General features: G+C 36.7%; 4 protein-coding genes across 5 annotated transcripts; 3 read left to right on the top strand and 1 right to left on the bottom strand.

Moving 5' to 3' along the window:
* The first annotated feature begins 1,930 nt into the window (after window positions 1–1,930).
* Window positions 1,931–4,247, top strand: LOC118056286 (BAHD acyltransferase DCR-like). Its single transcript, XM_035068461.2, has 2 exons — window positions 1,931–2,495; window positions 2,983–4,247. The coding sequence occupies exons 1-2, from the start codon at window positions 2,049–2,051 to the stop codon at window positions 3,868–3,870; spliced, it is 1,335 nt and encodes a 444-aa protein (XP_034924352.1). The 5' UTR covers window positions 1,931–2,048; the 3' UTR covers window positions 3,871–4,247.
* A 7,584-nt stretch (window positions 4,248–11,831) lies between these two features.
* LOC118056284 (N6-adenosine-methyltransferase non-catalytic subunit MTB) lies at window positions 11,832–17,865 on the top strand. Of its 2 annotated transcripts, none has more exons than XM_035068459.2 (7): window positions 11,832–12,059; window positions 12,413–15,114; window positions 15,400–15,483; window positions 15,692–15,796; window positions 15,912–16,020; window positions 16,361–16,512; window positions 16,741–17,865. In XM_035068459.2, exons 2-7 carry the CDS (start codon window positions 12,430–12,432, stop codon window positions 17,182–17,184), a joined length of 3,579 nt encoding a protein of 1,192 aa, XP_034924350.1. In that variant the 5' UTR covers window positions 11,832–12,059; window positions 12,413–12,429; the 3' UTR covers window positions 17,185–17,865. The 2 variants fall into 2 exon arrangements, with proteins under 2 accessions (XP_034924350.1, XP_034924349.1); XM_035068458.2 differs by having other exon boundaries at window positions 12,410–15,114.
* On the bottom strand, window positions 17,748–20,746 carry LOC118056285 (sec-independent protein translocase protein TATB, chloroplastic). The gene is made up of 6 exons (XM_035068460.2): window positions 20,345–20,746; window positions 20,102–20,223; window positions 19,563–19,622; window positions 19,309–19,468; window positions 18,219–18,371; window positions 17,748–18,122 (listed from the first exon to the last, which is right to left on the bottom strand). Exons 1-6 carry the CDS (start codon window positions 20,568–20,570, stop codon window positions 18,064–18,066), a joined length of 780 nt encoding a protein of 259 aa, XP_034924351.1. The 5' UTR covers window positions 20,571–20,746; the 3' UTR covers window positions 17,748–18,063.
* A 768-nt stretch (window positions 20,747–21,514) lies between these two features.
* LOC118056282 (serine acetyltransferase 5) lies at window positions 21,515–22,826 on the top strand. The gene is made up of 2 exons (XM_073404876.1): window positions 21,515–22,082; window positions 22,168–22,826. The coding sequence occupies exons 1-2, from the start codon at window positions 21,693–21,695 to the stop codon at window positions 22,657–22,659; spliced, it is 882 nt and encodes a 293-aa protein (XP_073260977.1). The 5' UTR covers window positions 21,515–21,692; the 3' UTR covers window positions 22,660–22,826.
* The last annotated feature ends 470 nt before the right edge of the window (window positions 22,827–23,296 follow it).

Below are 23,296 nucleotides of genomic sequence, written 5' to 3'. Positions count from 1 at the left end.
TAGTATATTAATCCGCATTCCATGATAAATCAATAAATATTTTTTTTTAATTGTCAAAAAAATATAAAAAGTAAAAAGAGTATTTTAATTGTTTTGGGTCTGATAATCAAGCTACACCCAATAACATTGGATCTCATAGCAATTTTAGATTCTATATCATTGAGTCTGGCTGCCGAGTCAAATTCAATTGTAGCTTTGAGTCTAGTAGTCAAGCCAGAACCTAATAGCATTAGGTTATTAGGTCTGGAGGCCAAGTCAGACCGGATAGCATTGGGTTTGGGGTTCAAGTTAGACTCAAAAGCTTTGAAGTGTTTTTAATTTTTTTTTCTATAAAAATATATTAAAACTACACTTAAAGTATTCAAAAGAATTTTTTTTTCAAAGTTTTTATATAAAAAAATTTAAAACTTCTATTGAATTATCATAAACAAAAATGCTAATTAATTTTTTTAATAATGATTTATAAAAAAAATATTTGAACTATCCTTTAAGTATTTCTAACAGAAATATTAATTATTATTTTTTATTTCTTCTATAAAAAAATTTTAAAATTACCCTTAAAGTATCCCAAGTAATTTTTTTATAAATGTTTTCTATTTTTTATATAAAAAAAAATATTTAAAATACCTTTAAAGCATCACAAACATAAATGATAATTAATATTTTTTATTTTTTCCATAAGAAAACATTAAAACTACCCATGAAATATTACAAAGATAAATGTTAATTATTATTTTTATAATATGTTTTTATAAGAAAACATTAAAACTACCCTTACTCCCTATATGTTTTTATAAAGTTTTTCAATTTTTTTTTATAAAAAATTATATTTTAACAACCTTGAAGTATCCTAAACAAAAATGTTAATTAATTATTTTTATATATTTTTTATTAAAAAAACTTTTGAACTACCTTGAAGTATCCTAAATAATTATTTTTTATATATCTTTATAGCGGTTTGTACACACCAAAAGGCAACATTATTGTAAGTATTTTTCTTCCACCTCCTTGGTAGAAAACATTAAAACTACCCATGAAATATTACAAAGATAAATGTTAATTATTATTTTTATAATATGTTTTTATAAGAAAACATTAAAACTACCCTTACTCCCTATATGTTTTTATAAAGTTTTTCAATTTTTTTTTATAAAAAATTATATTTTAACAACCTTGAAGTATCCTAAACAAAAATGTTAATTAATTATTTTTATATATTTTTTATTAAAAAAACTTTTGAACTACCTTGAAGTATCCTAAATAATTATTTTTTATATATCTTTATGGCGGTTTGTACACACCGAAAGGTAACATTATTGTAAGTATTTTCTTCCACCTCCTTGGTAGGTGAACTCTTCTAAATATATTTGTTTATAAGATCTTGGGAGGCTCTAATAATACATGAAAAAACTATAATCGCCTCTATAAACTGAAATTGACCGAAGACCATGTGATGGGAAAACAACAATTTCTTTTCTTTTTGTTGTCACTTATCAGTTGTTGACCAAAGAAGGGGTTCTGCTGGCTGCTTTGATCAACACCTTGTAGGGTCCCGCCTAATAAATTGAAATTGGACTGCCCATTTGTTCCAAACTATGGAAATTAAGCATTAAGATCCATGCATGGTGCAAACACTTGAAGCATGCACAGGGTCCAAGTTCTAGCAACACCATGGTTAATTTGGTGGATGTACAAGCAGGCGAGAACACAAATCTTGAACTGATTTACGTTGACATTGAAAAACTTACAACAGGGAATTAATATGTGCAAAAGAGAGAGAACCTTTTAATAATCTCATCATCAAGTCTTGATCTAACCCAACGGTCTGGATCAGAAATATTAAAGGGTCACAACTGTTTCCATGAACCCCATAAATGCAATCCCAACGACTATACACCTAAAGCCCATCTCTTCTATAAGTATCCCTCCATTCCCTCCTTAGCTTTCCATCACCACAAATATCAAGTCTTGTGTAGGTCTTAAAGTAAAAGCACAGCTTCTTTCTCAGCTTTAATTATTACATCCCAGGATACCTTCAACAGTCAGCAATGGCCCCTGAAAAGGAGGAGGAGGAGATCATGAGGGTGAAAATAACTGGCAAATGCCGTGTGAAGCCCAACAAGAAACTGGGAAGAAGAGAATGTCAGTTGGTCACTTTTGATCTTCCATACATAGCATTTCAGTACAACCAAAAGCTGATGGTTTACAAGGGAGATGAGTATGAGGATAGGGTAGGGAAGTTGAAAGATGGGCTAGGAGTTGTCCTGGAAGATTTCTATCAGCTGGCAGGGAAGCTAGCAAAGGATGAAGACTGGGTGTTCAGGGTAGAATATGATGACGATATGGAGGGAGTGGAGGTGTTGGAGGCCAAAGCTGAGTGGATCGGTGTGGAGGATCTAACTGTTGAGGAGGGCACCTCCACCTTGAAGGAGCTCATACCTTCCAACGGGATCTTGAACTCTGAGGGCCACCACAGACCATTGTTGTCAGTGCAGGTAGCATTTCCTAGCTTTTTCTTATACATGCATGCATATAGCTAGCCATTTTATCAAAATCACGCATGCTAGTGCGTAGATAGATGGCTTTAATTCATTTCTGCTACTAATTAACGTACCCTTGGTTATGCAAACATGCCTCTCTTTTTTCCCTCTAAACAAGTTCCAACATGTTATCTTTTTCTGCAAACTACGGAGGAAGAATTATAAATACTCTGCTGAAAAATAAAATAACTAGGGAGGATGGTATTACATTGCTGAGGCCTGAGAGTGGAAGGGATGAAGTAAATTGCAATGGTTCTCACTGGCTTTAACATCGGCTTCAATGAAGGTCCCGTTCCATAATTAATGTTCAATAACTTCCCAGCACAGCCCTGTATACATCTTCCTATGCAGGACGACTGATATTTAGCTTTTTTTTTTTTTTTTCCCTGGATGATCTGGACCATATATAAATTCATTCTGTGGTGGGGCTAATTGCTTGCAGCTAACCAAGCTAAAAGATGGGCTAGCAATGGGATTGGCCTTCAACCATGCCATCATCGATGGGACCTCCACGTGGCACTTTATGAGTTCATGGGCCCAGATCTGCAGTGGGTTGCCTTCAATCTCTCTCCTACCCTTCCTGGACCGCACCAAGGTGCGAAACACTAAAGTAAAGTTCCAACTCTCTCCACCAGATCAAAATGGATCGTCCACTGATGATGCCAAGCCTGTTTACCAGCCACTCAGAGAGCGAGTCTTCAAATTCTCTGAATCAGGAATTGACAAGATCAAGTCAGAAATCAACTCAAACATACCATCTGGCGGCTCTAAACCCTTCTCCACTTTTCAATCACTTGCTGTCCACATTTGGCGCCATGTGACCCAGGCACGTCAACTCAAACCTGAAGACTACACAGTTTTCACTTTCTTTGCTGACTGCCGCAAAAGGGTCGACCCCCCCATGCCGGAAAGTTACTTTGGCAACCTTATTCAGGCCATATTCACGGTGACTGCTGCCGGGTTGCTGTCGATGAACCCACCTGAATTTGGAGCCTCCATGATACAAAAAGCCATTGAAACGCATGATGCTAAAGCCATTGAAGAACGGAACAAACAGTTTGAGAGTGCACCGAAGGTATATCAGTTCAAAGATGCTGGTGTTAACTGTGTAGCTGTTGGAAGCTCACCGAGGTTTCCAGTTTATGAGGTGGATTTTGGGTGGGGAAAGCCAGAGACAGTGAGGAGTGGAATCAATAACAAGTTCGACGGGATGGTGTACTTGTACCCAGGTAAGAGTGGTGGAAGGAGCATTGATGTGGAGATTAGCTTGGAAGCGGGAGCCATGGAGAGGCTGGAGAAGGATAAGGAGTTTGTTTTGGAGGTTAATTGAATGAAATGATAGTAATGGATGGATGCAAGAGGTTTTGCTAGTAGTCGGATAACATTAATCGTAATTAGACATTTTAATTACAGATTAGCCTGCCCCAATAACGTTGTTAGTGTTGTCCAAGAACCGATCAAAACCTCTCTGCTGTTGCCTGAAGCTGTTGTTTGGAGTGGAGACCTTGAAGCTGGTTAATTTGTGTCAGTGTTGTCAAAGTAATTAAGTACTAGCTAGTGTATGAGAGGAGTGCTTATGCTCTTAATAATAAATATTCTATAGATTTGTGATTTCTAATCATGTATTCTGTTGGCAAAACATTGCCTCGCGGCATGGAATGAAAGCTTGTGTCGAGTTCCCGTGGGCTTCGGACCACTAATTAACTACTCAATGCGTACCTGGAGACTGGAGTGGTTAGATGGCATTGAATTGCAGTCAGAGTTTTAAAACCCGGACCGACCCGGGACCCGACCGACCTGGGTCTGGGACTGGTTCGGGTGGAGGCAAAAACCCGCTTGAAAATTGGCTTGGCGAAACCCAGTCAACCCGGAGGGTCAACTCGGGACCGGTCCACCCGGGTGAAACCCGGTCAATTTTTTTTTATATTGACAATCATTAAACGACGTCGTTTTGGCCTTTTAAAAGTCCAAAACGCTAAAGAGTTAAGAGTGAAGAACAGAAAAAGAACGAAGCAATATTGGAAACAATTGCAATTTGCAAACCTAATTAACTCAACTCTTTAAAACCCAGCTAAGAAGCAGAGAAGTTGAGGACGTCTGGACTATTGATCGTTGTTGTTTCTTTGCAATCAATAGTCAAGAGACTCAAGACGTCCAGTAATTTTGAAAAAAATATAAGAAAGGAAGTTAATTTGTGTTCATCAAATAGATTACCTCTTAGGAAGCTCTTCTACGAGGATCGTGAAACCTTTTTGTGTTCTTCATCGGAAGCTGATGATATTGACAGCCTAGAGCCTGGAACTTACCATGTGTGGACGCCAAAGAAGGAGGAGGGGTCTCCAGGGAGCTGCAAGAAGAGCAGCTCTACAGGGTCTAATTCAAAGAGAAGGAAGTTCAAAGATTTTATTCATCGGAGTAATAGTGATGGTAAGGATACTTTTGTGTTCTTGATGCCTAATAACAAGAAGAGTGGCCTCCATCATCAGAGATTAGGCACAGAGAAAAGAAAGGAAGTGAAAGGAGTTGGAGGAGGTTTATTTCAATTTCAAGAACATTATTACATAAGGAGTAAACAAGGTGATAAACGCTGCTCCTATTTGCCTTGCAGGTCGGATTTAGTGGAGTTTCTGTCTAATGTTAATGGGGTGGGAAGGAATCTTCATCCATTTTGAGAGGTAGTGGATGATATATATATATTGTAATTTTTCCTTTTAACAACAAATTTTGTGTGTAGTAAGCTGTCGTGCATCAAGAACACAAAAGCTGTTTTTTTTTGGTTGACCCGGGTTAACCCGGGTCAACCCATCTAACACGTGACCCGATCACTTACTCAGGTCGATGACCAGGTCGGGTTTCAAAACTATGATTGTAGTGTTACATTTACCAATCCCATGCTTTTTCAGTAGTTAATGGAAAGGGATTCCGATGTTGCTCAATATATATAATATAATATAATAATTCGAATGGAGGAGGTAGCTTGATGATGCAGTGGCCACACACGTAAATATAAATGCAATTGTCACTCTAGAAGGAAGACAGGTCAGAGCAACCACGTGGGAAGTGTTTACTATTAAAAAATATAGGATTATTTTATTTTTTTTTTAAATGTAGAATAATATTTTTATTTTCATTATAGTTTACCTATATATAATATTTTTTGTATTTAGGTTAAATATATTCCTTTAGATTATTATGATTATGCAGTATCAATGAAACTCTAACCTCCTCTTTTATTCTTATTCTTCTTTATTTCTTTATATTGTTTAACATGGTATCAGAGCATGGTTTTATAGAATGGGACTTAATCTCAAACATAGCTTTCAAAAATTCATTTTGAGAAGATATTTGTTCAGTTTCAACAATCTGGTATTTTGTTTTTCCTTTCTTTTGCGTTTATGTTTTCTTTGTTTATTGATTATAGTTATTGAAAGAGATGATTCACTTCAGTTTATAAGTGTGAGGATGAATGAAAAGAATTATTCATACTGGAGTTATGCGATGAGAAATTTTCTTAAGCGTAAAAAGATGCGATGATATGTTAGTGGAACTTTTGTGATACTTAGAAATACTATAAGGGTTATGTTGCTTTGATAGAGGTCTGGGAAGCAAACAATGCAAAGATTATTTCTTGAATTAACAATGTGGTGCCTATATTGCTCGTAGAGAGCATCAATGATTGATACAATTTTTAATAGCATTTCACAGTAATTTTAAAGGATTTAAATGCTCAATTTTGCACCATTCTCCGCTGCCTTCTATTAACTCAGTTGTCAATAAGTTATTGGCTGAAAAAATACATCATTAATTTTATTTTGAAAATAAAATTCTTTCCACTTCTAATCCTTTTATGCTAACAGTACATTTAAAGTCATTCTCTAATAATTGGAATAAGCCTTACACAGGGGTTGCCTTCAACCAAAAGATTGATGTCTTCTCCCAAGTGCAGGAGTGTCGAAGTAATAAATAACCCGGCAAGACCGGGGTCGAACCACAGGGAGGTTAATTGTATAAATTATAGACGACAACAACAACAACAATAATAAAGAATAATAAGAACAAGAAGTTAATGAGAACTTTGAGATGGAAGATTAATGTAAGGATTAAACAATGATAAAAACAAATGTCAAGGTTAGATGATTCACTAATGGTATTTCAAACAAGTATAGTATAAACTCTTATTATTCAACTGGAAACCACATAAAAAGATGGTTCCAATCGAATGATTTGTCATTAATAGCTAATTATAAATTGTTAAAATGATCATATTAATTATCTTATTTAAGTAACACCAAACTTTTAAATATTGTCAGGAATTCATGATGCTAACTTATGTTAACAACAAATCAAGTTCCTCTCATAACACATGTATATGTTATATCATACGGTTGAGCTATGAGAGTGCTAAGCATTTGTTGTACCAAGTATTATACAACACAAATCTAGATTAACCATTTAACAAGTAAGGTATTAAGAATTAGTAAGATAAAAAGATAAGACATGTTAATATTAAACATTGAGGTCCATGTTGAGTTTGCACTATACTTATTCTTACACCATTAGTATAACATTTTCACCTTGATATAATAAACTTAGCTAAACATAATGAAGAAGAGAAACATAAATAAATAAAATAAGAACATAAATAAGATACAAGTTAACTAAGTAAAGGAAATGAAATGAAAAGCATAAACAAGATATTATTGAAAGCAAAACTTAAGAATTACAAAAAATATAAAGAAAGAAATAAAGAGCATGATCCTGATCTGAACAACCAAGATGCCTAAATGCATGACAAATGCCTCTTTTTATAGGCCAAAATTTGGAACTATTGATTTGATGACTAATTGTTGAATGGGTGGCCAACTCTTGAATTGATGAAAATCTTTATCTTCTTGACTGAATAAAACGTCATTGCTATCATCAGAAATGGAACCACTTGTACCATGAAAGTTATAGGAAATTGTCTTATCTTTCCAGGAAAAAAAATTAAGGTCATTTGGACTTCTAAAACTCGAGCTATGGGCTAAACACTGAACAGTGTCTGGGCTGCAGAATAAATTCGGACTTCTTCATTGTTGCTATAATTTGGAATTGAAAATGGCCTTTTTAAATCTTGGACTCCACATGAAAGTTGTAAGCCTATGTCTTACTGAATCTGTCCAAAAAATTGAGGTCATTTGGACATCTAGAACTCGAGGTATGACCTAATTACCGAACAGAATTCTAGTTTGGACTGCACCAACATCTCTTTTCTAAGTTTAGCCCTCTCTTTGTCCTTTCAATTTTAATACTTAAACTCATCAATCAATCCTTTTATTTATGTGATAGGCCTGCATTTAAGATGAACAATTACCATAAATTAAAGGTATCTTATATTATTAGGTATGTTATTATAAAACATGCTTTAGTTAAGGAATTATTGATACTTCAAGTGCAAAATGATGATATAAAACCTTAATAAAAATGCACTTTTAAGTACTAATCAGTCATTGAAAAGCTTAGTGTCCTAAGTTGAGATAACATAATCAAGTTTGGAAACCAGTCACAATCTAATGCTCATAGACCACCTTAAGGCTATAAACTATCACACCACAATACTGCAACAATAGTTTTATCAGGTCTTTTCACTAATCCTAGCACTTCGGCTGAGCAATTTCAAAAGTTTTTCTCTTTACAACCACAAGTTATGTCTGTTTTTTCTTCTATAAGTTAGTTGCTTCATAGTTCTTCAAGTATGTCACATTCTGAATGGTTCTTGGATTCTGATACTTCACATCATATGTCTTTATATTCTTCATCTTTTGCTTTTGTGTCCTTTTCACTTTCTATTCCTATTATGACTGCTGATGACACTTTATGCTTTTAGAAAATGTTGGTGTTATTGTCACACCTCACTTGTCTTTCCCTAATATTTATTTTATTTTAGAACTCACATTGAATATTACTTTTATTGATCAGTTATGTGATTTTAGTGATTATTTTATCATTTTTTCCTCTCTTTTTTGTCGTGTATAAGATTTGCAGTCTCAAAAGCTTATTGTGATAGACTTTAGGAAGAAAAAACTATATATTATAGATGAGTTAAAAGTGTCAGTGACTACTGCTGCTGCTACTAGTGTTGATTTGTTCTTTTTTTGTTTGAGTCATTCTTTTAGTTTTTTTTATGGTATTCTTGTTTAAGTCATGTTTTGTCTTCTTATTTGAGATTTTTGTAATCCACATGAGTTTTAGAAAATTTGCAAACTTGTGATATTTTTTATTGTAGTGGTTGTAAACTAGCAAAATTTTTCACTTTACCTTTTAATTACAGTATTTATATTCCTTCTTCTCGATTTGATTTTATTCATTATGATATATAAGGACCTTTTCCTATTGCCATAAAAAAAGGTCTCAATATTATGTTTCTTTTATTCATGATCATATTTGTTATTGTTAGGTTTGTTTAATGAAACATCAATCTGAATTTTTTGAGATATGTACAACCTTTTGAACTTTTATCAAAACTTAATATTATGTTGTTATCAAATGTTTTATGTGTGATTTGGGTGAGGATCATGCCTCTAATAAATTTCGTGAGTTGTTTGCCTAAGATGGAACCATTCACTAAACTTCATGTATATATACTTTTGAGCAAAATAGCTTTGCTAAAAGAAAACATAGGCATATTGTTGAAACTGCTTATTCTTTCTTGTTCTCTAAATCTGCTCCTAATGTGTTTTGGGAAGAAGTTATCTTTATTATTACATGTTTGATTAATACAATTTCATCTTCTCATATTTCATATTTTTTCTCATTTTAAAAAGTTATATAGGTATGCCTTTAACTATTCATTCTTTGGAGTTTTTGGTTGTATTTGTTTTGTTTTGTCCTCTTGTAAAACACAATAAATTTTCCTATCGATCTGTTATTTGTGTCTTTCCTGGTTAGGATGAAGGTAGAAAAGGGTATCATTGTTTTGATCCAATAACTCAGAAACTTTATTGTCTCATCATAATGTCTTTCTCAATCACATACATTTTCTTTTTATTCCATCCACTACTCATAGCTTGACTAGATCTGATCTTATTCATATAGTATTTTTTTATGAGGATTCTAATAGTTTATCAACTTTGGTTCCTCATACTTCATATACCTTTTCTCATGTTTGACTAGTTCGTATTAATCATTCTATAGGTACCAACACTTTACTCTCAACTACATCTGAAGCTCTCTTTTCTTCTATAGTCCCTCAAGCTCCATCTGAGATTTTACTTTATACCGCACTATTATTGTGAGCTTGGTATATCTCACTATTACTCGTTTAGATAATGTATATGTTGTTCATATTGTTAGTCAATTTCTTGCTTCTTCTACTACCATTGGGCAACTGTTCTTTGTATTTTGCAATATCTTTTAGGTACAGTCTCTTAGAGTTTTTTACTTTCATCTACCTCTTTCTTGTATCTGCATGTATACTCTGATACTGATTATGATAGTGATTCCACATATTGCAAGTCTTTTATTGGTTTTTGTATCTTTTAGGTAATTCTCTTATTTCTTGAAAGAGCAAGAAACAATTTATTATTTCTCAATCTTTAACCAAAACAAAATATCGTGCTATGACATCTATTATCAAAGAGATTGTTTAGTTATGTTAGTTAGTTGTAGATATAAGAGTTTCATTTTCTCATCTCACTCCCATGTATTATGACAAACCAGAGTTTTATTTAGATTGCTTACAACTCATTTTTTCATGATTGAACTAAGCATATTAAGATCGATTCTCGTCTTACTCACCATCATCTCAAGCATAACACCATTACTTTGCCTTTTGTTTATTATTCTTTGTATATTGCAGATTTCTTTACTAAGTCACATTTTATTTCTTACTTTTGTTTTCTAGTAAGCAAACTTTTGATGCTTGTAGCTGCTACATCGTAAGTTTGAGGGGAGATACTAAGAAATATAAGGTTATTTTGTTTTATTTATCAAGGGTTGTCATAACCTAATTTTTGAATTTAAAATTAAATAAATAATAAGATAAAAAATGAATGAATAACAAATATTTGAGAATTGGGTTAAGACAACACAAATTTGAAGTTAGAGGATTGAATTATAATTTGGGAGTCAATTTGGTCAAAAATTAAAAGAATTGGAAGTTTGGCGACTTAATTGAACTTGAAATTGTTTAATTAGTGAAATCAAAGATCCAATTGTTAAATGTAAGAAATTCAGAGGCCAAAATCAAAATAGTCATTTCGGGTGAAAACGATGTCGTTTTTAATGCACATTATTCATCATGTCCTCACCCTGAAGACCGATTCAATAAGAAGAAATGACACCAAAATCAGACAATGTCTCCTGCCCATGATCTCGTTTTCCAGATCAATAAAGAGTCCTGCAAGAGCATGACTATCAACGACTTCATTTACAGGCTAGATAAAGAATATCATACATTTTGTTTTTTTTTTCTATGTAATATTTAGTATTTACCAACGCTAGAGTTGAAAGTATCCCTAATTGAATATTCACTGACGTCAGAGTCAGGAATATTACAATCAAACCATCATAGCATAAACTAACAAATTTTTAGCAATTTAAGACAATAACCAGAAATGCAGCCTGCCTCAGACATGATATTTAAAGGGTGATAATATCTTCTCTTTTACATAATCAATCTTGTATCATAAAATCTCTGTTGACTAGTTAGGGTTTCTAATGATCATAATACAAGGTGACAACTCCTTAAACAAGACTTTTCTATATCAAAGAACAAGATTCTAAAATGTGTTCTTTTCAATGATTTTTTTTAGGACCGCCGCGATGTCGGATGCGATAAGAGTAGAATAATATTTTTATTTTCTTTTTAGTTTATCCTACATACAATCCTTTTGTATTTAAGTTCAACTTATTTTTTTAGATTATTGTGATTATGCATATTAATAAAACCATAGCTTTTTTTTTTTTTGTATTTCTTTTTATTTTTTTGAATTGTTTCAGAATGTGGATGTGTGTTTGTGTGTGTTTTGGGGGTGACAACAGGGAAAGCATGCAGAGAGTTGTATGCGCAATCGGGGGGTGGATATGAATATTCTTCTTCTACTGAAACAGGCAAAATGCAATTAATTGATTGCCCATCAATATTATCATAGTGATTTCGTTGACTATACACAATACCAGAAATCATTAATCAATTAATTCTGAAACAAGCAAGCTGTATGCACTATGGGCTTTAGTAAAACAAAGGGAGGCCCATTTAAACTCGTATGAAGCCTCTTTAAAAATTGCCCGGTCCATAGATACCGACGTCAAACAAAGCTGGGAGTCGTGGCCTATCCATCTTCTGTTCTCCATCGCCACCTCCAGCTCCAGCTGAAGGAGGAAAAACCCTATTTCTTTCTCCTTTCTTTTTTCTGTTGAAATCTCAATCTCAGAGAAAGAGAGAGAAGGTAGGATAGGGTTTAGGGTGGTTTCTATGTCTATTACACCAATGAATCAATTACTTCAACAAAATCACTAAACCTTCATTCAATTCATCAGGTACTTACTTCTTTAACCCAAATTAACTCTTAATTGTCGAATTTTCTTCTTCATCCATTCATTGCATTGCTTCTATTTTTTTTTTTTTTGTATTTTTAAGCTCTGTTTCGATTTGAATAAACATTATTTATTCTTATTTAGAAAAATCTTTTCTTTTTTATAATAGGTTAAACCCTGATTTTATTATTATTATTGAACCTCCTTGACTTGGCTTGGCCTCTTTTTGCCATTCGTTACTACTAGAGATTGTTTGTTTCTGTTGAGTGAACTATTCACATTGCTACTGTTGACTTGAATCTCGAAGTTCAATCCTTTAATTTCCCTGTTATTTTTTATGGTTTATTCTTCAGTAGCTTTTTTTTTTATTTCCATGGAGTCGCCGCCTGAACGTTCTAGTCGTAGTTATGCGAAACGGGATGCAGAAGATAGCTCAGATGTCAAGAGTGATAGGGGTGGGGATGATGACGAGTGGGATGGAAGTGATAAGAGGAAACACAGGTCAACCAAGTCTAGGAAGTCCACCACTGGGGATGATGCTGAAGGATTTGATGGCAGTGGGAGAAGGAGAAGTTCTACCGGGGACAGGAGTGATTCTCGTAAGAGGGGCGGTGGCTGCAGCAGCGCTGTGTCTATCAAAGCGGGCAGTGATGAAGATGATTACGAGACAAGAAAAGACACACGCTCCAAGCAATTGAAGAAAAAGCAAGATGAAAGTAGTTTGGAAAAGTTGAGCAGTTGGTATCAGGATGGAGAATTAGACAACAAGCAGAGTGGAGGAGACAAGTCTGTGAGTAAAGGCCATGTTCAGCCTGATGACAGCGAGAGAAGAAAATTGACATCGAAGATCTCAAAGCATGAGGGTTCCCGTACTGCAATTAAAAGTAAAGAAGAAAGATCCTATGATGGAGAGAATGAGAAGGCACTAGATAGAGATACTAGATATTCAGAAAGGAAGGATAGCAGCCGAGAGAAAGGTCACAGTTCTGCTGAGGCAGGGAAAAACTCGAGGAGAAGGGGTGATGAATCTGACTCCAACAGGAAAGCTGAAGAAACGCTTTCTGAGAAGCCTGGTCCCAGAAGTGGAAAGGTGTCTGATTCCAAGTATGAGTCTAAAGAAAGAAGTGCCAGAAACGAACCCAGCGAGAGCAAAAGCAGAGGTTTGGATTCAAACAGTGAAAAGGGTGTCAAAACTAGCAACAGAGATGACAGGCGAGTCGAGGCAGAGAGGGAGAAGTATAAGAGTAAAAGCAGGTCAGAAACTGCTGAAGAGGATAATAGGGCTAGTCCTCTTACCCGTGAAGATAGATCAGGTCGGGAGACAATTGAGAAGCACCGAGAGCAGAGAACTCCCACCAGAAGAGATGTTGCTGAAAGCCATGAAAGGTCCTCCAATGCAGAAGAAGATGGAAACACTTGGACTAGAGATAAAGGTGCAAGAGAGGTAGGGTGCTCTAACAGGTCCAAGACTCCCGAGAGAGGCATTAGGCGTCATCAAGATTTGCAACAATCTGAAATAGAGTATGAAAGAAATGTTGACATGAGACGGAAGGATCAAGAAAAGGATGGCTACAGGGATGATAGATCAAAAGGTAGGGATGATAGCTGGAATGACAGGAATAGGGACAGGGAAAGTTCCAAAGAGAACTGGAAAAGAAGGCAATCCTCTGGTAATGATAGAGAGCCTAAAGACGGGGACATTGCTTATGATCGTAGCAAAGACTGGGAGCCAAGACATGGTCGTGAAAGGAATGACAATGAAAGACCTCATGGTCGAAGCAGGGGTGAAGCTGTGAAAACCTCATCAAATTTTGGCATTTCAAATGATAATTACGATGTGATAGAGGTCCCTCTTGATCATGGACGACCAGAGTCTAGATCCAACTTTGCTAGGAGGATTGAGGCCAATCAGCAATCTGATGGAAGATCAGCACCAAACACTGAAGAGTGGGCATATATGCAAGATGAAAGGGCAAGAAGGAATGACTCACCTTTTGTTGGAGACTCAAAGGAAAAGTATATGGATGATGATGCACCTATGCGAGATCCGAGTTCTTGGAGGGATGACATTGAGTACCATGGAGGGAAAGGAAGAGGCCAGAAAGGGGCCATGCCCAGTCACGGTGGTGGCGGTCAAAGTTCGAGCAGTGGTTCACAGCCTCCATATGGAAACCAGGATTCAGGCTCCTTTGGCAGAGGTCCTCTACAGGGATTAAAAGGGAGCAGAGTAGGGAGAGGAGGAAGGGTGAGGCCTGCTGGGAGAGATAATCAACAAGTTGGACTCCCATTGCCTTTAATGGGATCACCTTTTGGGCATCTTGGAATGCCACATCCGGGAGCACTTCAGCCACTTGCTCCTAGTATGTCACCTGCTCCAGGTCCTCCAATTAGTCCAGGTGTCTTCATTCCACCATTTTCTCCACCAGTTGTTTGGGCTGGTGCCCGAGGTGTAGAGATGAATATGCTAGGTGTCCCCCCTGTTCTCTCTGCTGTTCCTCCTGGGCCAGCAGCCCCAAGATTTTCCCCTAACATGGGAACTCCTCCATCAAACCCTGCTATCTTTTTTAATCAAGCAGGACCTGGAAGGGGAGTGCCTCCGAGCATATCTGGTCCTGGTTTTAATGCTTCTGGACCAGTAGGACGAGGAACACCACCAGATAAAAGTGCTGGGGGTTGGGTTCCTCCTAGAAATAATGGTCCTCCAGGCAAAGCCCCTTCAAGAGGAGAACAGAATGATTACTCGCAAAATTTTGTTGATACTGGTATGCGACCCCAGAATTTTATCAGAGAGCTGGAGCTGACCAGTGTTGTAGAGGATTACCCCAAGCTTAGGGAGCTTATACAGAAAAAGGATGAGATTGTGGCTAAATCTGCTTCTCCTCCCATGTACATGAAATGCGACCTGCATGAGTTTGAGCTGTCTCCAGAGTTCTTTGGAACCAAGTTTGATGTTATTTTGGTGGACCCTCCATGGGAGGAATATGTTCACCGAGCTCCCGGTGTTGCTGACCATATGGAGTATTGGACGTATGAAGAAATACTAAATCTTAAGATAGAGGTATTCTGTTTCCACTTTTTTCATTGCAGTTGCCTTTCCATAGAAAATGAGTTGTATTTTCATATCCTCGATTAAGTATGAATTGTTCTACTTGCTAAAGAGTAATCACATGCCATTAAAGCACAGTTGGAGTGCAAAGGTTATTCATATTAGCATCCAGGGCCATCAGTTGCTAATGTACAAAGTGTAGATATGAGCTACATGTTCATTTGTAATAGATGATATATTTCCTGTTTCTCTTGACTTATCTAAAGCTTTTTTTTTTTTTCCTCCATGTGGTTACAGGCAATAGCTGATACACCTTCTTTTATCTTCCTCTGGGTGGGTGATGGTGTTGGTCTTGAGCAAGGCCGACAATGTTTAAAGAAGGTATTAATTAAGCCATTAGATTTAGAATCTGACAATATCTTACCCTTTTATTTTCTTCCGCCCCTCATATATGCTCTGTACAATCAGTTGTAACTTCAGATTTATGATTTTACAATAACTTGGCCTTTTCTTTTTTGGCTTCGCCCATATCATCTGCTGTAAAGTCATTCATATTTTAGCTATTTAAGTCAGTTTTTCAATACCGCAGTGGGGATTTCGGAGATGTGAGGATATTTGTTGGGTGAAGACCAACAAAAGCAATGCAACTCCAGGGCTGCGACATGATTCTCATACTTTGTTTCAGCATTCAAAGGTTGGTATTTGATTTTTCTTCTGCTTTGTAAAAGTGGGCAGCTTTCCCCGAGTTCGACACACAAGTGCATTTGTTTTTATCCTTGACTGTTTATTGCCTTGTCCTTGAAATGAAGGAACACTGCTTGATGGGCATAAGAGGGACAGTTCGCCGCAGCACAGATGGTCACATAATCCATGCTAACATCGATACTGATGTAATTATTGCTGAGGAACCTCCATACGGTCAGTGTAATTCCTTGTTGAAATTCTTGGCTCTGGTTTGTCTTAGTCTATTTAAACTCATTTACACACGTCACTTTCTGGTTTACTGCTATTTGTCTCTGTTATCACATTATAGTAAAGGCTTTAGTAATGCACACATTCATTCCTCATTTTTTGTTCTTATTTCATTTGTAATAATACCTGACATAAATGACATTTACTATACTTCCTTCAATTGGACATAAATGACATTTACTATACTTCCTTCAATTGGAACTTTACAGGACTGTTGTAAATCATCACCTTGAACAGGTGGACACTGTGAGCCTTATTAGTGTTTTTTATTCCATTGGAATTGCAGGTTCAACTCAAAAGCCTGAAGACATGTATCGGATAATTGAGCATTTCTCTCTAGGCCGCAGAAGGCTTGAGCTCTTTGGTGAAGATCACAATATTCGGTCTGGGTGGCTGACTGTTGGTAAAGGATTATCTTCATCAAATTTTAATTCTGAGGTACAATATCTTTAAAAAAAATGATTACTTCTAATGCAACACTCATTTGCTCTTCACGTGGACCATCTTAGTGAAGCTGACTAACAACCTAAGATTTCACTTGTGCAGTGGAATAGCAATTTTGAATATTATGACTTATCTGATACTTGTTTAATAAACACGAGGACTTTGTTCATGCTTGTCATTCTAGTCCCCTTGGTTTGCTAACCTAGATTTGGTAACTTTCAGGCATACATCAAGAATTTTTCTGACAAGGATGGCAAAGTTTGGCAAGGTGGGGGTGGAAGAAATCCTCCTGCCGAGGCACCTCATCTTGTTGTGACTACTCCTGATATAGAGGCTCTGCGTCCCAAGTCACCAATGAAGAACCAGCAGCAGCAGCAGCAGCAGCAGCAATCAGTATCTATTTCTCTGACAACAGCCAATTCCTCCAACAGAAGGCCCGCAGGAAATTTTTCTCCCCAGAATCCAAGCACTTTCGGTTTAAACCAAGAGGCCACTGGCTCCACCCCTTCAACTCCAGCCCCTTGGGCATCATCACCAATGGAAGGCTATAGAGGACGAGAAGGTGGGAATATGCCTTCAGAGGACAAGGCTTTTGATATGTATGGTTACAATGGGCAGGCAAATGCAGATTATCTAGATTTTGAATCTCACAGGCCTATGTTGTAAAGAAACACCTGGGCATAAATTTGCCCCCGTCTTGCGCCTGTATTTTCCCCCCAGCTAATTCGCTAAATATAAATGGAAAAGAAAGTATCCGGGTTTTTTTTAAAAAAATATCTATATCTGCAACAATAAAGGGGACAGGAATGGATGTCAAGTAATTGGAATAGTTCATAATAAATTGAGCTTTCAAGTCTTATAAACTTCACAAGAAGTCGTACAACAGTGTAATATTTCTTAGTATTTTGGCCAAAAATAGGTTAAACGGATGTTGTTGCAGATAGAAGAGCTTCTGTGAGGTTGCCGCAATAATTTAATACTTTTCCACCAATTTATTCTCTTGTGCAGAGTTGAGCAGCATAATATAGGAGCGAATGTTCTTGAATCGATTTGCCGCAGGTTCTGATTTGCAATTGCATTCCATGCTACTACAGAAGTGGGACCGCATTTTTGAGAAAGGCATAACGCGGATCAACTTGTGGAGCATCAAATCAAAGGGAATCTACCTTTCAAGAGGCCGAGTGCCCCTCCATCACTCGAGATTGTCAATGGCCTACGGAGTCTCTCTCTTTAAAAGAAACATCACATCGTTGCAGAACAACGTGACCTGATTCTTTCCCAAAGCTTTGAGTAACACCCAAAAAAAAAAAAAAACATATTTTACAACAGATACCAGAAATCCTAGACTTGTCATAAAGGTCCTCTTTATATAGAATTTCTGAAGGCTACTACTCTCTTGCGGTTTCACTCTGCCACCCACAAAAGAAAAGGTATCGAGTTCCATTGCCCTCTTTCGCGGACACCTGATTCATATTTGTGCTTTGGTAGTCTCCTGTCCGACTTCAACTAATGGACAGCTGTAGCAGTTCTTCTCCATTGTGTTTCCTATGAGTTTTGTGCTTCATTTTCCAGCTTTTCTGGAGGAGGCATTGCTTTGGTAGTCTCTGATGCCAGTTCATACACGAGATGTTAAGACATTTAGAGAATGGGAAACATAGACAGAGGAGACGAGAACAGATTTATTGGGAAGAATGTCTAACCTTGTGGCTGAGGCTGAGCTTGAGGTTCCAACTGACTTTCTGCTGGAGGGGGTGGCTGTTCCTGTTGTTTGGCAGCGGATGCTTTTAGCTGCTCTTCTGTCATTTTCAAGTACTCTTCACTGGTATACGACTTGTTTGGGGATGGAGCACCATCTAATTTTTTATCAACAAAAAACAATGTTTCATCAATTGTTAAGTGAAGCCACCGTTACTTGCTATAGGAAAACAGAACCCACGATATCTTGTAGTGAATTTAAATTTATTCAATCATGAAAATAACCACAGCTTGAGTTGATTAAAAGCAACATCTAAAGCTATTCAGACCAGAGTGAAATTTGTTTTGGCTTATAGTTCAACCAGCCAGATTTGAAATAGGTTTGGCCGAGTTACCCAGATCACTAAAAACCTAGTTGAATCAAATAAGTTTTGCTGGGTCAAAAGTATTGGCCGATTCAACTAGCAACCTAGCTCGGGTTAGGCTCTAGTCCCGGGATTTTCAGGTCAACCCACAGGGCCGAGACAGTTTTTACAATTATGCATTGAAGGAAAGTTTTATATGATCACTTATTTTTACCCGAGACATGGATTCTTAAACCTCGGGTAATTACAAGGTTTCAGCTGCTGGTTCAAGGAAATATGTTTGCTTCTACTCTTCAAAAAAAGATTGAAATGTTCAGATATGATGATAAACTCTAAGAAGAAAACTGTCAAATCCCATGAAAACTGTTATGGAGGCGTGTCATTTGTTAGTTTGATTGAAAATATTGATCTATTTTATAACTTTCTATTTTGAAAAATCCTTCATTTTTAGTTTATAGCAATTAGCAACTGTCAGTGAACATACCGACTTTCATAAGAGTTTACATATGCTAAAATAATAGCATCTGTAACAGCTAACTACCACCAACAACTCATGCTCTAAAGACTCTAGCTAAGAGATCCAAAAGTTCAGTGATGAATAAGCTTCCAGTAAATGTCAATTTACTAATTAACAGACAACTATGAATCACAAGAAATCAAATATCACCATCTGATACCATTAATGCTATTGCAGGAAAATAGAAACTGTTACTGAAAGAAGATCACTCACTGGGGTCGGCCACAGATGTAGAAATATTGGTGCTGCCAGCTGATGAAGGGGTTGAGGCAGTGTTTGTTATCTTGGAGTTATATGTGTTTTGTGTTTGATTTGAAATTTCGTCAAGCCCAATCTCTCGCTCAAGGGTGCTCTTGAATTCCCTTGACACCTCCTACATTAAATATAAATGGTTGAATCAATTATATAGAATTACACAAATAATTGGCTGAAACAATTCCATTGGACATAAGGTTTTAAGGACCAACCTGGAGTTCTTTAATTGTGGGTTGAAATGCACGCAAAGTTTTCCCTAGATTGCGTGCAACCTGCATTTAGACAATTCAATGGAGACATCACAAGTCTCTCTCTTTTTTTTTCAGACAACAGGAAAATTAATAAAACGTGCACTCTGATACTTAGTATTTAATTGCTACAGAGACACAAAAGGCAATAGAGAGTCGTCAAGATGCCCGGAAAGGGTTCTAAATTCAGTTCTTAATGTTGCACTAAACAATCTACAAATTTATAGCAAATAAAAAAGCGTAGGTTTTCCTAATTTTATTGCCTTTATATGCAAATTGCATAGAGCTCAAAAACGTAGGTAACTAATAATCTAACAACCCTAGTCTCCTAGAATTGTTAAAACAGTATGGTAAGCACAATTTATTCATATGCAAAAATGAATTAACAAAAGAAACAAAATGATGCGCATCTCGTGTTGCACTAACCCTTTTAGCATTACCAGACTATTTGCTACAGAAAATATTTAGAAAGGGCAAAGCACCACTTAAGTGATTCAACAAACCTCAGCAAGACCTTTGGGGCCAAAAACTAGCAAAGCCACCACACCAATAACCAGAGCCTCAGGAGCTCCAACACCAAACAATGATGCATGAATCACCTTGCCCTTACACCTTCGTTTCCTCTCTGTATCACCACCACATTTCATCAAGAATCAAAACAAGAAAACAAGTAAGCAAGACCAAATGAACCCATTTGAAACCTAAATGAACCAGACCCAGATAAAAAAAAAAAAATAGGACAATACCTTTACGAAGAAATCTTGGAGGAGTTGAAATATCCAGATGCTTTAAACCACTCCATTGAGAGAAAGGACCAAGACCCGGTAGAGCAATCGATGCAGAGAGACCAAATTGAGGTGCTTTATGGTAAGGAATGAAGGAAGAGGAGGGGAGAGGGTAAAGAGCTGATTTTGTGCTTGTTGAAGTCGAACATAAGGGTGCTGAGGTCGAAATTAGGGATGCCATTACCATGGGGAGTTTTTATGGGATTCTTTTAAAGAGGGTTTTAGTCATATGTGCATTATCTATCCTGAATGGAAGGAAACTATGACTGTAGATAGATTCTTCTTATGTTCCGCAATCACCATGTTTTCCTTTAGACATTTGCTGTTAGGAATTGCGTTTTTGTCTGGATTTTAAAAAGTGCATCGAGTAAAAAAAAAAACAATATTAATAATACTCTTTTTAATGCTGATATTAAAAACAAAAGGAATCAAATCTAATTTTGTGGGCTGGTTTTCGTCCCCTCAGTATGGGCCCGCCATTGGGAATCTAGAGCTAGCCCAAAAAGCCCATGATTTCATTATCCAGATCCTGGGCTTCACCTGGGCAAATCAGCGATGCAGTTCTTTGGAAATGTTTTGGGTCGCGACCCAAAATCGAAAGCGTGTATTGGAACTGGTCTATCAGAACATCTCTAATGAAAAAGCTAAATGAAAACCAAAAATAAAAAACTAATATTTTAGTTTTTCTTTGCTTTGCTTTCTTTACTTGTTTTGCACTCTATGAGAGAAGCCAAACAAAATACTAAAATGCCTTTTCTCTTTTACAAATATTATTCCTATATATTTATTCAAAGAGTCAAAACCAATAAAGTGAGGCCACTAAAAAAATAAACCAATTAAATATAGCCATGTGAAAAAGAAAATAACATCAAACTTATTAAAAAATAATAAAACACTTGTTTCTTTCACTTCAATATAAATGACTCTTCAAATAGCTTTTTTTCCATCAGAATAGATATGTTAAAAAAAATTATATTTACACTATTTAAAATATTATTTTATCAATTTAATTTTTTAAAATAGCATTTTGTATTGGAGATGTTCTTACCCTTATTTTTAGTTTTAAATTAATTTTTTTTATATAATAATATAAAAAATATTTTACTTTTAATTAAAACAATATTTTAAAAAATAACATCATCCCGTACCTCTTGCTACTTATGAATGGTATTTGTGATTTTTTAAAGCAGGCGCAAGGCAAAGTTTTCTATTATTATTTGTACACGCTTTTTTTCTTTTCTTCACACAGTCGATTTCAGAACTGATTTTTCCTAAAACGACAGCTCCTCCTCCGCCATCAACAACCAAGATGCCAACTGGAGAGCTCCGCTATCCATCGCCGCCACCAGTAAATTCCACCACCACGGTGGACGTCGAGGCGGGCTTGGTGTGGGCCCAGATAAAAGCAGAAGCGAGGCGCGACGCGGAGTCAGAGCCAGCTTTGGCCAGCTACCTGTATTCGACAATCCTGTCTCACTCGTCTTTGGAGAGGTCGCTCGCCTTTCATTTAGGGAACAAGCTCTGCTCTTCAACGCTTCTCTCAACTCTCTTATACGATCTCTTCCTCAACACTTTCACTTCAGACCCTTGTCTTCGCGCCGCTGCTGTTGCTGATCTTCGCGCAGCACGTGTTCGTGACCCTGCTTGCGTTTCTTTCTCTCACTGCCTCCTCAATTACAAAGGTTTCTTGGCTTGCCAGGTAAAAAATTATCCTGACTATTCTTCATAATCATACTGTTTTACATTTATTTTTAATTGATTTTCTCGTTTTATTATTTTGTCAGGCTCATCGAGTTGCTCACAAGTTGTGGACTCAGTCTCGTAGGCCACTGGCGTTGGCTTTACACTCTCGAGTCTCTGATGTTTTTGCCGTTGATATACACCCAGCAGCAAAGATTGGCAAAGGTATACTTTTTGATCATGCAACTGGGGTGGTCATTGGTGAAACAGCAGTGGTTGGGAATAATGTCTCCATTTTGCATCATGTTACGCTTGGAGGAACAGGGAAAGCCTCTGGGGATCGCCACCCCAAAATCGGTGACGGAGTGTTGATTGGAGCTGGTGCCACCATTTTGGGGAATGTAAAGATTGGGGCAGGAGCAAAGATCGGAGCAGGTTCAGTAGTGCTAATTGATGTGCCCCCTCGAACCACTGCAGTTGGAAATCCTGCAAGGTTAGTGGGAGGAAAGGAAAAACCAGCTAAGCATGAGGAATGCCCTGGAGAATCCATGGATCATACTTCATTTATCTCTGACTGGTCAGATTATATTATTTGATTGGTTTTGTTCTATACTTGTCTCTTGTTTATGACATTTGCTACTTTATAAATAATGCCCCCTATCCGGTTGGTTTTGATATGTTGATGTTCAGCATGATATGCCTCCTTGTCTGTAGTTGTGCGTGTTTGTACTAATGAAGAACCTTGTCATTTTATTTTTTTTAATCTTTTGAGCTCTTCCATCATTTTGCGTGGTTTTAGATTATCTATGATATATCCAGATTCAGTAACAACTAGTTGCGGGGCTCATTTTGTAACCATTTTATTCTTAAGTAACTATAGAACTGCAGTACGAACTAGTCAAAGGGATTGAAGAGGCACTCTATTCTTATAGAGTTCGCGATTGATGAGGAAAGAGGTTTCGGTGCTGCTTTGTAAGGTTATTGAGTTGCATGAGGTGTATGTTGGTGCCAACAGATGGCATTCCATTCCTTCGGTGACCATGAAGATTTACAAGGAGAAGTTTTTGAGGTAAGACGGAAAGCGTTTCTGACAGTATTTGGAAGATGCGAGAGCCGGGAAAGCTAAGACTGTGGCAGGTGTATTGCTTCCACATGAGATCATTCATTCTTTGAATGATTATGATGGTGGAGAAGTGGCAGAGCTGTGGTGGACGAGGATGGTTGATGATTTAT

Source organism: Populus alba, chromosome 15, assembly GCF_005239225.2.
Source record: "Populus alba chromosome 15, ASM523922v2, whole genome shotgun sequence".
In the NCBI taxonomy this organism is placed as follows: Eukaryota; Viridiplantae; Streptophyta; class Magnoliopsida; order Malpighiales; family Salicaceae; genus Populus; species Populus alba.
Note: the sequence above shows the minus strand (reverse complement) of the source record. Positions and strands in the feature narration are given on the sequence as shown.

Excerpts from the sequence above, each read along its gene's own strand:
- LOC118056286 (XM_035068461.2), top strand. The coding sequence starts at position 2,049 with ATGGCCCCTGAAAAGGAGGAGGAGGAGATCATGAGGGTGAAAATAACT. Across the intron at positions 2,496-2,982 it reads GACCATTGTTGTCAGTGCAG|CTAACCAAGCTAAAAGATGG; the intron begins GTAGCATTTCCT and ends AATTGCTTGCAG.
- LOC118056284 (XM_035068459.2), top strand. The coding sequence starts at position 12,430 with ATGGAGTCGCCGCCTGAACGTTCTAGTCGTAGTTATGCGAAACGGGAT. Across the intron at positions 15,115-15,399 it reads TACTAAATCTTAAGATAGAG|GCAATAGCTGATACACCTTC; the intron begins GTATTCTGTTTC and ends ATGTGGTTACAG. Across the intron at positions 15,484-15,691 it reads GCCGACAATGTTTAAAGAAG|TGGGGATTTCGGAGATGTGA; the intron begins GTATTAATTAAG and ends TCAATACCGCAG.
- LOC118056285 (XM_035068460.2), bottom strand. The coding sequence starts at position 20,570 with ATGGTAATGGCATCCCTAATTTCGACCTCAGCACCCTTATGTTCGACT. Across the intron at positions 20,224-20,344 it reads TCCAAGATTTCTTCGTAAAG|AGAGGAAACGAAGGTGTAAG; the intron begins GTATTGTCCTAT and ends GTGGTGATACAG. Across the intron at positions 19,623-20,101 it reads GCCCCAAAGGTCTTGCTGAG|GTTGCACGCAATCTAGGGAA; the intron begins GTTTGTTGAATC and ends GTCTAAATGCAG.
- LOC118056282 (XM_073404876.1), top strand. The coding sequence starts at position 21,693 with ATGCCAACTGGAGAGCTCCGCTATCCATCGCCGCCACCAGTAAATTCC. Across the intron at positions 22,083-22,167 it reads AAGGTTTCTTGGCTTGCCAG|GCTCATCGAGTTGCTCACAA; the intron begins GTAAAAAATTAT and ends TTATTTTGTCAG.